A 14,663-nucleotide genomic window follows, 5' to 3' on the forward strand; every position below is an offset into this window, starting at 1 on the left:
ATAGATTATGTAAATAAAAACAAAGTCTAATTGAATATACAACAGTCCCCCGATTAATTTTTAATTCCTGTAAAACCAAACTGAATAATCACAGAATGCCTGAAAGCTCATCTAGTTTGTGTTTCACTTCAGTTAAACTGCATCAGGCTTCTTTTAAGGACTAGGCTGACATTTTGGGAATTACACTTCAATCAATCAATAATACCAACCTCATATGTGTGCATCCAGTATGAAGCTACAGCCAGCAGCAGGCTACCTTAGCTTAGCATAAAGACTAGAAGGGGAGAACAGCTAACCTGGCTCTATCCAAAGTTTATAAAAACACTGCCCACGCACACAAAATTGACAGTGTCTAGTTTCACAGGGACCTAGTTCCAAGGTTCAATGTTCATACAATATACAACATACAACATAGGGTTTACAATAAATTGCAAGTTGTAGTCCCCTTATGCTACGAACTATCAACTATCAAACGGTTATTTTATGGTGGAGTGTTGAGGATGAATTCAGGAGTCTCACAGCCTGAGGAAAGAAGCAGGTATATGGGTACAGATGATGTTCCGGGGGGTTAAGCTATAGAGCCTTCCTTTTCTGGGCCTCGCAAGAACCACACCATCACCTGTTGACTCTTGCTTTATATTTAGCATACTAACATGAGACTACAGTGGTGTCTATCTTCTCATCTAACTCTCATCAAGAAAGTAATTAAGCATATTTCCCAAATGTCGAACTGGAAACAAAATCTGCCTACCTGAACCACTAAAGCCCAGTAAAACATGTTTCCATTCCTTTGCCATAAGGAAATGGAAGAAAAACAACTGTGAAGGGTTATGTGCTGGTCTATTTCTTGTTTTTATATTTTTTTTTATTTGGACATTTAATACCTCAAGGCCTTATCATCCAAAATCCACTTTTGGGCACTCAGATCAAATAGTAGCCCTTTGGTGAAAAAATTGCGAGGGTAGCGATGGTGCTGACGTGTTGAATCTGGGACCAGTAATAAGATGAAAAACAACTGATGAAATGCAATTGGGGGAGTTTTTCCTTACCCGAACCAAGGGTCTAAGGACAGAGGGTGTCGTATGCTGTACAGATTGTAAAACTCCCTGAGACAAATTTTTGGGCTATATTAATAAAATTTGACCTCACTTCACTTGAAATATGATCCACAAGTCCAGTTAGAGTAAAAGATGCATGAGCTTCATTCAAATGAATCAGGCTGTGTTTCTGGGAAGTCTTCTCAGAAGTGTGGAGACCATTACAGCAGCATATCAGTGGCCATGGTTTAGAAAAAAAAAAAAGTTCAGTAATCACATAAGGTTGTTATATGCAGGTGTACACATACATACTTTGGGCAATGTAGTGTGTATACATTTAATACATCGTGAAAAAAAATCATATTAATTTGAACAGATGCTAAAGCTGTTACTGGCATGATACAGAGCTGCACAATAAAATCAATTATTACGGAAAATGTAAGAAGCACAGAAGCTGTAATGTTTTGATAAAGGTAAAATGTGTAAGAAAACAGCATTATTATGAAGTACTATAGTGCTGCAGAGATGTCCTGGCCTATTTGGTGAGTGAAAATGAAAATTGTCATGTCAAAAAAATAATCGAAATGTGACCATATCGTGCAACCCAACATCAGCACCTTTACAACGGTCCATTGTTAGTTAACAGAGTGAAAAGAGTCTATTGAGCTTTTGTGTAACAGCAGGGATAAAGGGATCAAACGATGTCATAACTTAATTAAACAGGCTGTAAAAGGCAGGTTTACATTGCATCATGGGTACTCTGCTCAGATTCTTTTCTAAGGTTCAGATATTTCAGAAGTATTCAGAGAAAAGCTGGAGTAATTGATTTCCTGAGAGAATAACTTGGATTTTTTGAAACAGCTTAGTCTTACTTTAAGAAAAAAAAAATATGAAGAGATCACAGCTCTGCGCTGCAGTATCCATCATTCCTGAATAAGATGTTGAAAGGGTTTGTTAGATTGAAAGCTTTAGTCCCACTGTAGCCATACCCATCTACATTTTAAATACAACATGTTCTAGTCCATTTGGAGAGTCCGTTGCTCTAAATAGACTTGCAAAAGAGGGGCTGAAAATCTGAGCTCAGACCCTAGCAGGAAAAGGGATTTATAGAAGGCAAACTCTAGCCATGCACCTTGGGAAATTAAGTCAGTCAAAAGAAAGATATCTATGTTATGAATGCCTGGAAAGCCCCACACAACCCCAGGTCTGGCTCAAAGGCATGCTCTCATAGCCAGCCAATTAAGTGTGAAATACACCTCAGAAAATGGAAAATAGAAAAACAAAGTGGATTGCTGCCATCTTATTTGTGTTGCTTCAGTGCTAACTCCTTAGGTGGCCATTGAGATTCTGCGCAGATCTCCAAAGGCTGCAGCTCTTTACAACCTCATCGTATAAAGCAATAAGGCATGTTTGAGTCAATCCATGGCTGTGTGGTTAGTTAAACATTGCCTGTGCTTGTTTTTTTAAACGGCAAATTATTTTGTCAATCTGTCTCTCATGTGCTGTGAAACTGATGTTTTATTGACCTCAAACAGAACCAAAGACGTTTACTGGTGTTTCTGCATCCTACAGAGAAAAATTCAGTAAACCTATCAGCAACATTAATCTTTCATACTGAATAATACATGCACACTACGCCTGGGCACTGGAGCAAAAATCATCCATGTGTAATGATGCAACCCCAGAGCAGGAGGGAATGCATTCAAACATAACTAAAGCCAAGCTTTTGAGCGCATTTGAAATTACAAGTCATTAGCGCCTCAGATGGAGACACATTTCTGGAGGACATTTAGTGAAGATCTATTGGCTGGCCAGGCTTCACTACAGCAGGAATATGGCTTACAGAAATGTGTCTTTTAAAAAAATATATATATATTTACAAATTAGACGCTTCATCACTTAAGATACCACGTTAAAACCCAATAGCGCCGCCTCACATGTAGAAGGAAACACATTTGTGTATTTTGCAGAGCCTTAAATTCCAACTCATCTCATCAGCATCTCAAATGTCACAAGCTACTAAACAAGCCAGGGGGAGAGACATGTGAATCTCTATCGACGACCTGGACTGACAGGACGAATAGGTTAATGCTTTAGAAATATCTATCTGTAATCAAACCAAATCTACTTCGCACACATAGAATACCTGCTCTCAAAAAACAAAATGGATGCTAATGGGTCCCCACTTTCTTGTTAAGTGCAACTCTGAGAAAGGCATTTACATTCACAGTTTCTTGCCATGTGTCAAGTTACAAAAGCTGGTCACGTTGTGTGGAGTCCAGTTTGTCCAGATGGTCATATTATAAATATCAAACTCAAGAGGTAATCAATCTACTGTACTGACTTTTGCAGCAGGGAAGAATATTTTGCTCTTTTGGTCCAGTCCAGGCACAGTATTAAAAAAGTGTACTGCCACACAACTGTTTTGTTCTTTGTTGTGAATGAAAAATGTAATAAAAATATTCTTTAAAAAAAAAAGGTAGGGATGCACGCATGCAACCAGTCCCATATTTACCTTACATCACTAAATTTAGTCAAAGCCAGCATTCAGACCAAATGTACCACTGTGTTGCCACTACATTGATTTATTTGATTTACAGTGATTCATCTTTTTTGCCTTCAGTCTGGTTTTCAGTGAATACAACACGGTCTGTTGGACTGAAAACATGGCCAATCAAGATCATACCACTGTTTGGCCCCAAAACTGCATGTTAAGGATTGCTGTCCCACTATATTATTCTAAAATTGGGGGGCAATGTACACAAAGGGCACGTTTTCCTAGCTGCTAACTCAACACCCTCAAGTATCCTTAATAGTGAGGATAGCCCTAACCTAATGGTTATTTTTTTATCCCAAACCAATGACCTGGTGTGCAGAACAACAAGAAATGTTTTACCATCTAAACACTTGACCCTGCATCCCTTATGAGGACTATATGATGTAACATTCATGTCCCTTTTATACCACTGTAGTGGTGAACGGATAGCCGTAGATCACACTGTTCTTAAAACTGAATCTCTGAGCAATTATAGAGAAAACAATCTCCCATTATAGGTCCCCTTCTTTTATGGCTGAACATCAACCTGATTTATTGCATGGGACTTAAAGAGCAAGAAAATACACACAGACACACATGATGATGTGATGGTTTACGCTGAAGTTGTAAAAGTTTACAGCTGTGGAACATATCCGAGCATAATGAACTGCTTAAGAATATCTCTAGTGCACATTTCATTTATGACAAGTACATGCTAGACAAGAGTCAAAAAATGTCTTTATAAGGTTGGACGTTCTGAACTGTAACACTGTGAGACATAAAAAAGGGCAAATGAGTTTGCAGCTGATATCATACAGCATGTCGCAGCCCTTGTTTCTGTCTGTGAAACAAGAAATAATACTGAGTTCTGAATGGGAGGACATGCCCACATGTGGCCATTGGGTGATGAAAGCACGTTTACAGTTACAGTTAACCCGTCCTTCAAAGACTTGATGTCTACAGTTCTAGCGTGCTGGGAGATGCCTTGAAGGAGTTAAGAGAGAATCTTAACTTCATTAGCTGGCAGCTAGCTCCCCCGAGGTAGACGGACTAAGAAGGAAAGGCATGTTTGAATTAATCTCCAAAGTCTCGCAACACCAAACTGCACCAGAGGAATATCAGACTTCTAACATCTAAATCCTGATCAAAGAACAGAACAGCTCCAGGGTACGGATTTTGGCCTGTTTATTAAAAACCACTTGTGGTTTACTCACCGTCTGCATCTCTGTATAATACGTGATTGATTAATACTATGGCATTTGTCCATGTGAGGCAGAACAGAACAGACATAGAAATATTCAAGCTTTTAATGCCGATATTCAGGTGATTTTCTCTAAATAAAGCCTACCAGGAAAAAGTAAAGGTGCAGTAGAATCAAACACCAGCAAATTAGAAATGACTGGAAATTATTAGTGAGTATAGCATGATTATGTTGGTACAATGATGAAATACAATTAGTGGATTAAAGGACAACAGATAAAGATGGATGAGTTTTAACCAGGAAACAGGGTAAATTAGGGGGGGAAAGGCCAAACTCTCAAATTAATGCCAATATTAAATGTCTTCTCCTGTAAATCCTGGCTCAGATAACTATTCTTATAATATAGTTAAATGTAAAACATCCATGGTAAATTTGCTTCTTCTACTGGTCAATATAACAACAAAATAGACAACCATGACTCAGTATCACTGAATTAAAAGAATCTGAGTTTTGTATTTTTTGCTGTAGCAGAAGATTAACACTGGATTTGGGCTGTTAATGTAAAGTAGTACACACTCAACGATAAGCTTCTGATTTATTTTTCTTTTGAAATCTTCGTATGTAGTTGTACTCTGTAATAAAATCAATGACTTTTACATTAACAGCTCTATGAGTCAGACTGGGTGTGGATTTCACAACTACACTTAGATGAAAAAAATATACTCTGACACAAAAGATGCAAACTTCTACTTCAAAGGGCTTCAAAGTGCAAAGAGATGAAGGGGGCCCGCATGATGTCCCTGACTGAGCACTGGCAGCATGTAGCTGTTGATGTCTATAACTTCAAGACCAATGCAATCTCAGATACACACCAGCTAATGGACAGCTGCGCTTACTTTCTCACAGCTACTCAAATGACAGCGTTTCGGCTTATTGCCTACATCAGGGACAATAAAGATGGTCATTACATTGCTGGACATTGCTAGAGTTTTGTCCTCTTCAGACTTTTTTCGTTCTCTGTTCACCTTGGAAGTAGGTTAAGTTGTGATAGAAAGCTGGACTGGATTCACTCTACAACGCAAACAGGTTTTTTATACACCAGATTTCCAGTCAGGAGAGCAGCAGTTCCCTCCAGCTTAGCTTTCAGCCTGTTACTGCTGCTTACATACCGAGTTATAAATGAACTGTGTGTTAGTGGACCCTTTTCACAGCACACATTTTGACAAAGCAGGAAAAGCACAGGTGTGACCAATAATGTTAACGAGGGCACCTCTAGTAAGTGTCCCTGACAGCTTTGCCAGTGAGCGAGCATGCACAATACTAGAGCTCTGGCCCTAGCTCACCTAAATGAAATGCAATCATTAATATTAGAAATTCCACCTGTGCTTTTCCTTCTTCGACAAGTCAATACGTCTGCCATGAAAATGGTCCATCAGGTGGATAAGGCATTTATGAGAGGGAGTCATCAATTCAAAATGGGACCAGTTAAAATTAAATGATTTTGTTTACAAGCAGGCCATGACAGGAATGCAGGCAAGAGGTCGCAATTGAATAAAAATCATGAATATCACATTAGAGTGGAGCAAAAAATGATTAATCCAATTTGTTTATATTTACTTTGTATACCGATGACTTGTTTGTCTGTGGACAAATCTGGGTACCATACAATTACAGAAACTGATATAGGAGGCATTACCCCCAATTCTGAATGGGTTTCATAGGCGACATGCATAATAATTAAAGTAAAGAAAAGATCTGTGGATGTAGATGGTTGGTTTCTGGTGGTAAAATTGATTCCTTGTCAAACCTGATAGGTGCTTACATTACCCAAAATGCAACTCTACCACTGACAGTTGTGAGAGATTCGGATGTGTTATGCTAGGAGCAGCTAATGTGGCCTGAAGCCTCTGGACTCAACCAGAGGTGAGAAGTAAAGATGTCTGGCAAGTTCACCTCTTTCTAATCTGTAATACTGTCTCTGTGACAACAATATTTTGAAAACAGCCACTTTATGATCAACACTGCCCCTTTGCGGTTTACTATCTGTTTGTTTTTTATTTGACATAGGGACATCAGAGCAAGGAGGATGTGGGTGCATGACATGATCCATAGTAGACAAAAACAAGGTGAATATTATCGCTTAGGCCAGGAAAAAGAAAAAGAGCTATGGTGAGCTCACCAGCGCCTTCCTGAAAAGCTAAGAGATTTTCAACTCAAAGCACTCAGAAGAATTATGCTGCTGCAATTGCTCACTCCTCTTTGAAGCTGGCTGTGGACACAGGCCCTTGTGCAGTTGAGCGCAATTCCTCTCAAGCTACACAATGAACTGTTGACTATATTTAAGTTAACTGTCCATAATGAAACATTAGGCTCCCTTTTGCTTTCTGTGAGTGTGACCAGGATGTATGCATGCATGCAGTCTGGATGAAAGCGGTCAGAAATATTTCACACCTGACAAACTTGACACACTTCTTAATGGACCACACGTTTGTTCAAGATGACTCTGAAGCTTCTTTTTTTAAAAAGGACACGTAAAAAAAAACTGGCATGCATCTTTGACTGCAGCCAGGATGATTATAGCTCAGTGCTGGAAACCCCATGATTTACCACTAACACATTTGACACAATGTGTATTGGACATTTTTTATATCCAAGGATCAACGATGCTCAACCAAGGTCATGAACGGGCCAAGAAGAGTGGGGGAAGAGAGACTAAGGAAATAAAAACATTTAAAAAACACTTTACATTTGGTTTAACCATTATTCCTTTGTAATATGACCAAAGAAAAAAGTAAAATAAAATAAAATAGTTAGACTGTGTTATTATCTTTTTTCAACTAAAATTGTATGACTTCAGACAAAAAGGCCTATTTCGTCTACATGTTTCACCGGATGTACATATGCACATTGTCAGGTTAAAGCTGAAAGTCGGCATTTTAAACCCACTCATTTCACATTCATATGCTGGAGTATGGGTGTTAGGATTCATCCTCAGTCAGCAAATGGTGGTGTGCATGTATGTGTTTGAGAATGTACAGTAGGCCATGATTAGCAAAATATGTGTGCATGGACACAAAAAGAAATGATGTTGAGCTTACCTATCTTCTTACAGCGCTCCTCTCCTCTGTTGTGCATAATGATTGGTGAGTAGATGAAGGGGCTGGCGGTGGACATATTCTGTCCCAACAGGCCTTTCACTTTGTGAGGGCGCAGACTGACAGGCAGATTGAGGAGCTTCACTGATCTAGTTGGGCATCACAGGAAAAGGCAAAACCATGACGTGAGAGAGGCGCGACAAAAGCTGATGAGATTTTGTTTTGCAAATTCAGAAATTAAGTGAGTAGGTGGAGCTTCAGAGTTACAACAGCTTATGCAGCACAATTTAAGTGTTTGCGATTAATATATTTTTTTTATTACAGTTTACTGCAAAAGATTAATATTGCTACTCAGTGTTAAAGATTAGCAAAACAATGAAATCACCGCTACAGACACATGAAGGAAGTGTGCACGCCGCTTTCCTGGGTTAGGAGCTGATTAATTAATTCACAGATAACTTGTCAATGTAATCTAGTAGATAAAGACTCCTGCACATCATCACCCGCAGTTCTGTAGGAAAGCTCATTAATATGTCAAACACTTTGCAGTATCATAAAAGTCTTAATGCTTCGGTTCTAATGTCTTGTACTATCAAAGAATCAAAGGTGTCATGAGATGCCTGCTTTCTCTTGCTTTGTTTCAGGCTCTCCAGCACCTCTGCTTCCACAGTTGCTTACTAACAGCAGGATGTGCAAAAGAGGCTATATTTACCTCATTATTTTCACACTCAAAAAGCTCTGTGTCTTCTAAAGAAAGCTGATAGAATAATCCCCCTGCCTTCTTAAGCTCTTTGTAAACTTGTACTTTGGAGTTTATTTAGTTTAGTATGATTATTTTTATTATTGTTATTCAGAATTTACAAAAATGTTTTTGCACAATGGTTTCCACTAAAGAACAATTCTAAAGTCTGTGAATCAATGTACAAATAACCAATAGTTGACGCATCGGGGGTCAAGGTAGATCTGTCTTGCTTTGAGGTGGACTAAAAGAGCTTTTTAAAGCAGTTTTGTCTCCATTGTGAAAATTCAAACAAATATTGGAATGAATTTCAACGGAATTTTATGTTGTCAAAAAAATCCAATTAAAAGACCAAAACCAGCAATATTCATCCATTTCTCAAAGCCGCATGGACGCATGAACAGATGGACGGGTGGAAGGGTGGACGGATAGACAGAGGGATAGATGCTTCATACTTATCAAACATTTTGGGACTGGAGCAGTAGATCGCCTCAGTTGGCAGCCCCGACACAGCTGGAATTGCTGCAACGTAATCCTTTGGGGCAACTCTGACCATCAAAGTTACGTCTACTGAACGTGATTGTTTTTGCCACTGAGGTTCTTATTCAAAGTGTCTTGGAAACGATTCCTACAAAGATAGATGTTTTTGTGAAATATAAAGACCCCTTTAGTAACCTGAAACATAAATCTCACTCTCGCTCTGAAATCTCTCAAGGTGGGCGGTTACAATTGTTCTAGATCAGCAAAATCAGTTAAATAGTCAGCAATGACTTTGGAAATAACTTTTTGCTGATGGGCTCTCTAGGTAAACTCCAAACTCCTCTCTCCAACTCTTTTCACTGGCATCTTCCTACAACAACTCACCTCTCGCGGGATTTCAGAGCAAGACCTGAGTTCTGGTTACAAAAAAGGATCTTATTATTTTAACTATTAACTATTTAATCTATCTTTGAAGGAATAGTTTTCTGCATGTTGTCAGACAACCTCAGCCTTTGACAGTTGGAGTTGCACCAGAGGTTTACGCTGCAGCCATGTCACAGCTGCCAGCTGAGGCGATGTAATGGGCAGATTCCAAAACTTTTGGTAAGTATAAATCATTTACAAACCAAAACATGTAAATATGAGGCCCAGGTTTAAAAATACCCGGATCACTCTTCGACATAAAGTCATTATTCATGAGCCAGTACTCTGATTGGTTTGCCCTATAAATGAAGAGGCAAGAGCATTGGGGTAGCAATTTAGAGACAGATTAACATTGTTGGTTTTGGTCTTTTAATGGGATTTGTTCACAATATCAAATTCCATTCAAACTTATTCCATCAACTGTTTGATGTTTCGCAATTTTAAAAGAGAACAAATTTCAATTTGAAGTAGAAAAAGGGTTTTTGAATTAACATTTCTACACAATCTTTTGCAATAATGGCCAAACTTTTTGTGTCAATGTAATAATTACTCCAGATCTTTAATTTGGATGAAACCAGGCCAATATGTGACACCATGAAAGTAACAATCCCTCACACTCCTGTCTTACCGGACAATGGGGAGCTTTGTAAAGGGCACCGGAGGGAGCTTCAGGCCATCAGGAAGGGTGATGACCTCCATTCCACCTGGACACTTGGAGGTGTAGTTCTCCAGACTCTGGGTCACCTCTTTCTTCTCTGCAAATGTAGGAGTGCATAACAGCAGTAGAAGCAATGAGGACATAAAGAAATCTATAGAAACAATTATCCAGAAATCAGGCAGCAACAATTATGAACCACCACAATTCCCTTTAATGTTTAATCTGAGTTGTTCTCCACTTTTGAGATTTCATCTATGTGAGTGATATGAATTAGCCAGACATTAATGACCAGTTAGGCGTCTCTCTCTCAGAAATAACAGCCTCAGCCCTCAAGTGAAATTGTAAGTTTTATTGTACCATCAATACCTTTTGAGGGAACATTACTGCTCACCCAGCCATACAATTTTCTTTGGCTCTGCAAGTTTCAGGAGTGTTCATCAATGAGAGAAGGACATTTACTGGCAAAGACTTCATACAGATCTATAACCCTTCGTGGGAGTACCTCATGAAGTCTTACGATTGCAGGCGTTTTGGATTAATGTCAAGAGCTATGTGTTTCTACATCTCTTTGTGCATTCAATAAAATGCTAACATCTCTACTATAAAAATGCTGGAATATAGACTAGATCCTTATTGCATAATTCAAAAAAGAAGTGGTTCATTCAGCTCTCTAAGATTTACACCAGAGTCTAAGGATTTCTTGTCTTTAAGCAACAATAAAAACATTCTTAGAAAACTGGTCAAAAAAGTATTTCAATGTGTACAAACTACAACCGTGTCAATACAAACTGGGAGCCAGAAACCAACCAGCAGTAGATAAAAGTGAAGTCAGGAAAGGAAGAACTAAAACGAGTACAGTTGGGGTGAAGGAATGGAGAGAGAGAAAGGGGGAATAAGGAGTGAATAGAGTGAGATGAACTTGAGATGGATGGACGAAGGAGGGAGGGAGGGAACCAGAGGAGGAAGTGTAGAAGGAATAAAATAGCGAGAGATGAATGGATGATAGCTCAGTTGTCCTCCTGGCTCAAAGCTCATGATTGATGACATATTTGTCCATTTTTATTCTTGTTTGCCATGTCTGAGTGTTGAAGGCAGCCATCTGTTTAGGGGCCACTCCAGGACAGAGAGTGGTAACAGTGGCTGTGTACTCAAAGAAAAAGTATTTTCTTTTATGTTGTACCCATAAAGGGTTTGCCAAGAATTTAATAATTGATGATATAATCGGACAACTAAATATGAATTTGATTATGATTAATAAAATCAGCAAGGATAATCAAAGTGAAAGTCACCATCAGAAGATTTTTTTTTTTTTCACTAAAATTAAAGAAAATTAGCGTTGTGTATATATTTATCATATTTTTCCAGTGGCTCCTTTCACTTTGATTTGTACCGTAAAAGTCACCTTAAGTGATTGTTGAATTGACTGAATTGATCCGTATCCACAAGCTATTAGAAAACACCTCTAAATAAATAAGCATAAATAAGCATAAATGAACCTTTAGTAACATCTAATCACTATAACCTACGGGTCAAGTGAGATAATGCCTTGCTTTCTAAATGCCTATCCATGTACAACAACTAAGGTCCTGACACTGCAATGTCAGAGGGCAGAGGGCTCCAGCAAAAGAAGGCAGTGACGCAGTGAAAAAGTTTGCCAGGTAACTCCAACTGGACTTCCTGGATCAAATTACATTACTAATACTATATGTACTAATTACATTAGTTCGACCCCACCGACGCAGCATCCTGCATTGTTTAACGCAGGGCTGATTTCTGTCTGAACGCCTGCTCAGGCCATCCATTCAGTGTAATCTCTTCTTACACTAGACCACAACATTTTCAGGGGCTGACAAAGCCAGAGCACCTATGAACTACATTTAAAACTGCAGTTTGAAAAAATGGTACGGTGGCTTGTTTTTGTTATCTTCTTGCTTACAATCACAAATTCGGACTAGTTGCCAGTTATTTCCCCTTGTGCAGAAATTATATTTATGTCAGTGGTCAGCTGGGCCTTGGCTGCAGTGCTTGTGGTGTGTTCAATTTGACATTTCACCGAAAGGAAAACATTTGTTCTGTTGTCTTTTGCCAGGACTGGTTCCTTGAGGTCAGCTTGATGTGTCAAGGCTCTTAGATAATAAAACCCATGGGGTCAAACTAGCAGAAAAATTATTATTTGACTCCTTTTTACTCTTCTTTTCACCAAGCTCCCTGCCCAAACAAACACAAGAAAGCACATTGTTCGCCTGACAGCTGGAACACACTGTCCAGATGAGCAAAAAAAAAATCTTTCACACTTCACAAAAAGACGGGACAAAAGGTACAGCTCTTAACACTTCGAACAGTTCTGCAAAGAAAGGATGTCATCTCCAAGTGTCAACCGTCAAGAGGAGGAATAACAATTGAGGGCAGGTTGAAAGGTAGAATGGGTAAAAACTTGCTCTGCATCCTCTGAAAACTGAGTCTGCATCACCTTGTTGTACGACAGAAAAGTAGGAGCAAGACACACTAGAAATGTTCTAATTTTAAATCTGCCTTCATCGAACAAGTTTGTTTGCAGTTCTTCTTTCCTGACAAACACTTCATTAATGACGCACTTTCAACAGTTTGATGTGACCGAACATTCATTTCTGAATAAACAGTGAAATAATTCCCATACCATACAAATTAGTGTGACAGTAATGAGAAGGCTCAGGTACTCTGACAGCATCTTTTGTACCTAGCCATATTAATGCCTCCCAATTTGTCAGCATAGATCCAACCTAATTTGTAAAGCAGCAGGTGTCAATTGTATTCGTCTGGAAACTGTTTTGCAGGCTTAAGCTCCATGAAAAGTAATATAATATGAGGTGGGTTGGTTTGAGGGACAATCTGTGAAGGGCAAACAATGCATTGATTCATTTTAGATGATGCACCAAAACCTTTCAAGTATTCTGTGAAGCACAAAATGTTCTTTGTTCCCCTTCCCTGTCTTACTTTTTTCTCCCTGTCTCCTCTATGCTGTTTCCCCAAAATGAGGCAAGTGAGTTTTTCTGTTCTACAACGATTCCCACTCTTGTTGAAGTTGGGTCCACAGTTTTACAGTTCTGTGTACGTATGAGTGCTTCTTGTGCTCTCAATTTGGTCATCGCTTATTTGCATGTGTTCAGGTTGCTTTCGATTTTGAGGTCAAGATTCAATACATTTTCAATCTAAACATTTTTTTCAGCACTAACGACTATGCCATTGTTAAGACTATTGCATCTGCATCTATCAAATCTGTTCTGAGTAAACCCTCTTCACAAACAAATCAATAAAGGATGTCTGAAAAAGACAACAAACCAAAAATCTCCAGCACCGGTCAGTTGAGTGTCTTCCTGCAAACAGGAGAAGTGCCTGACATGCAGCTGCAGGCTACCTTTAAGTTAGCTGTGTTGTTTTTTCCCCCGAGAAGGTGGAGGTGAAGAGGAAAAGAAATACTGGCGAAATCCCCAAACCTACCTATGAATTTGTCGATTAAATTGAAAGCTCACTTCCATGATTCAGAATCACAATCATGACACTCGTAGGTCTCTTGTACTACTCTGATTGGCTCAACAGGTGTGTCTGTACATTTTGGATCAATGGTAGGCTATGTGATGTCATGTGTTTATCACAGAGTTAGTGGAACTTCTTTAGTCCAGTGATCAGTTGTGTATACTGCAGAAAGTGTGAGCAAAAACAGCCAGAGTGAGGTGTTAAATGAAGAGCTGCACAAGACAGGCGCTACTGTGATTTGTACAGATCAGCACATGTCATCCTGGCTTTGGCAAACAGCGGAAAACATTTGCTTCTTCCTAGCATGGCATGAATGGTCACGCTTGCTCCCAGCACACCTCAGCACAAATATCCCATATTGAAAAACAGCAAAAGAAAATCCACATCCCAGGTCTCTGTGTACCCAACAGTGGGTGCTCAGGACTGTAGCTTTATTGGGAGAGCATTCAAGCAGACAGCAAAATCAGGCACAATGATAAGCCATTTTCTGTTTGGAAGAAAAAGGTAACAGGAAGCTGATGGCAGACTGAATAATGGACTGGTAACCAAATGGCACATCAGGCAGTAACAACTGAAATTTTATAGCCGTCGACTTTGATCAAGTCCTGAAGTGACATCACTATCATTCTCTGAATTAATTTAAGATTTTCACATTTTGATGTAATAAAAAAACTCAATAGTGCATTTGAGGCCCTCCCACAGATTTCTATATGCACTATGCTTGAAGACTTATGATTCATAGATACTATTTCACAGACAGTACTGGGAAGAGGTGAGACTAGAGCTTCAAATAGCTTTAATGACAGCGCAGAATGTGGTAACATTTTCAAAGGGAGATTTATCAAATTATATTGTGAAATGAAAACTACTGACAGACCGAAAAACAGACACATCAACAGTTTATGAATAATTTAGATTTTTCTAGCTGGTATTTCAAGCAAAAAGGCAGCAGAAAAAAAGTACAGGGAAACATAAATCATC

At 39.0% G+C, this 14,663-nt stretch overlaps 1 protein-coding gene across 1 annotated transcript in view; it reads right to left on the reverse strand.

The window, feature by feature from the left end:
* Nucleotides 1-14,663, reverse strand: part of trappc9 (trafficking protein particle complex subunit 9) — a 215,450-nt gene that overhangs the window by 173,271 nt on the left and 27,516 nt on the right. The window contains exons 10-11 of the mRNA XM_073463457.1: nt 10,140-10,266; nt 7,873-8,018 (exon numbers count right to left, since the gene is read on the reverse strand). Of these exons, the coding sequence (XP_073319558.1) occupies nt 7,873-8,018; nt 10,140-10,266 (273 nt within the window). The remainder of the gene's footprint in view (nt 1-7,872; nt 8,019-10,139; nt 10,267-14,663) is intronic.

This window comes from Pagrus major, chromosome 3 (assembly GCF_040436345.1).
Source record: "Pagrus major chromosome 3, Pma_NU_1.0".
Taxonomy (NCBI): domain Eukaryota; kingdom Metazoa; phylum Chordata; class Actinopteri; order Spariformes; family Sparidae; genus Pagrus; species Pagrus major.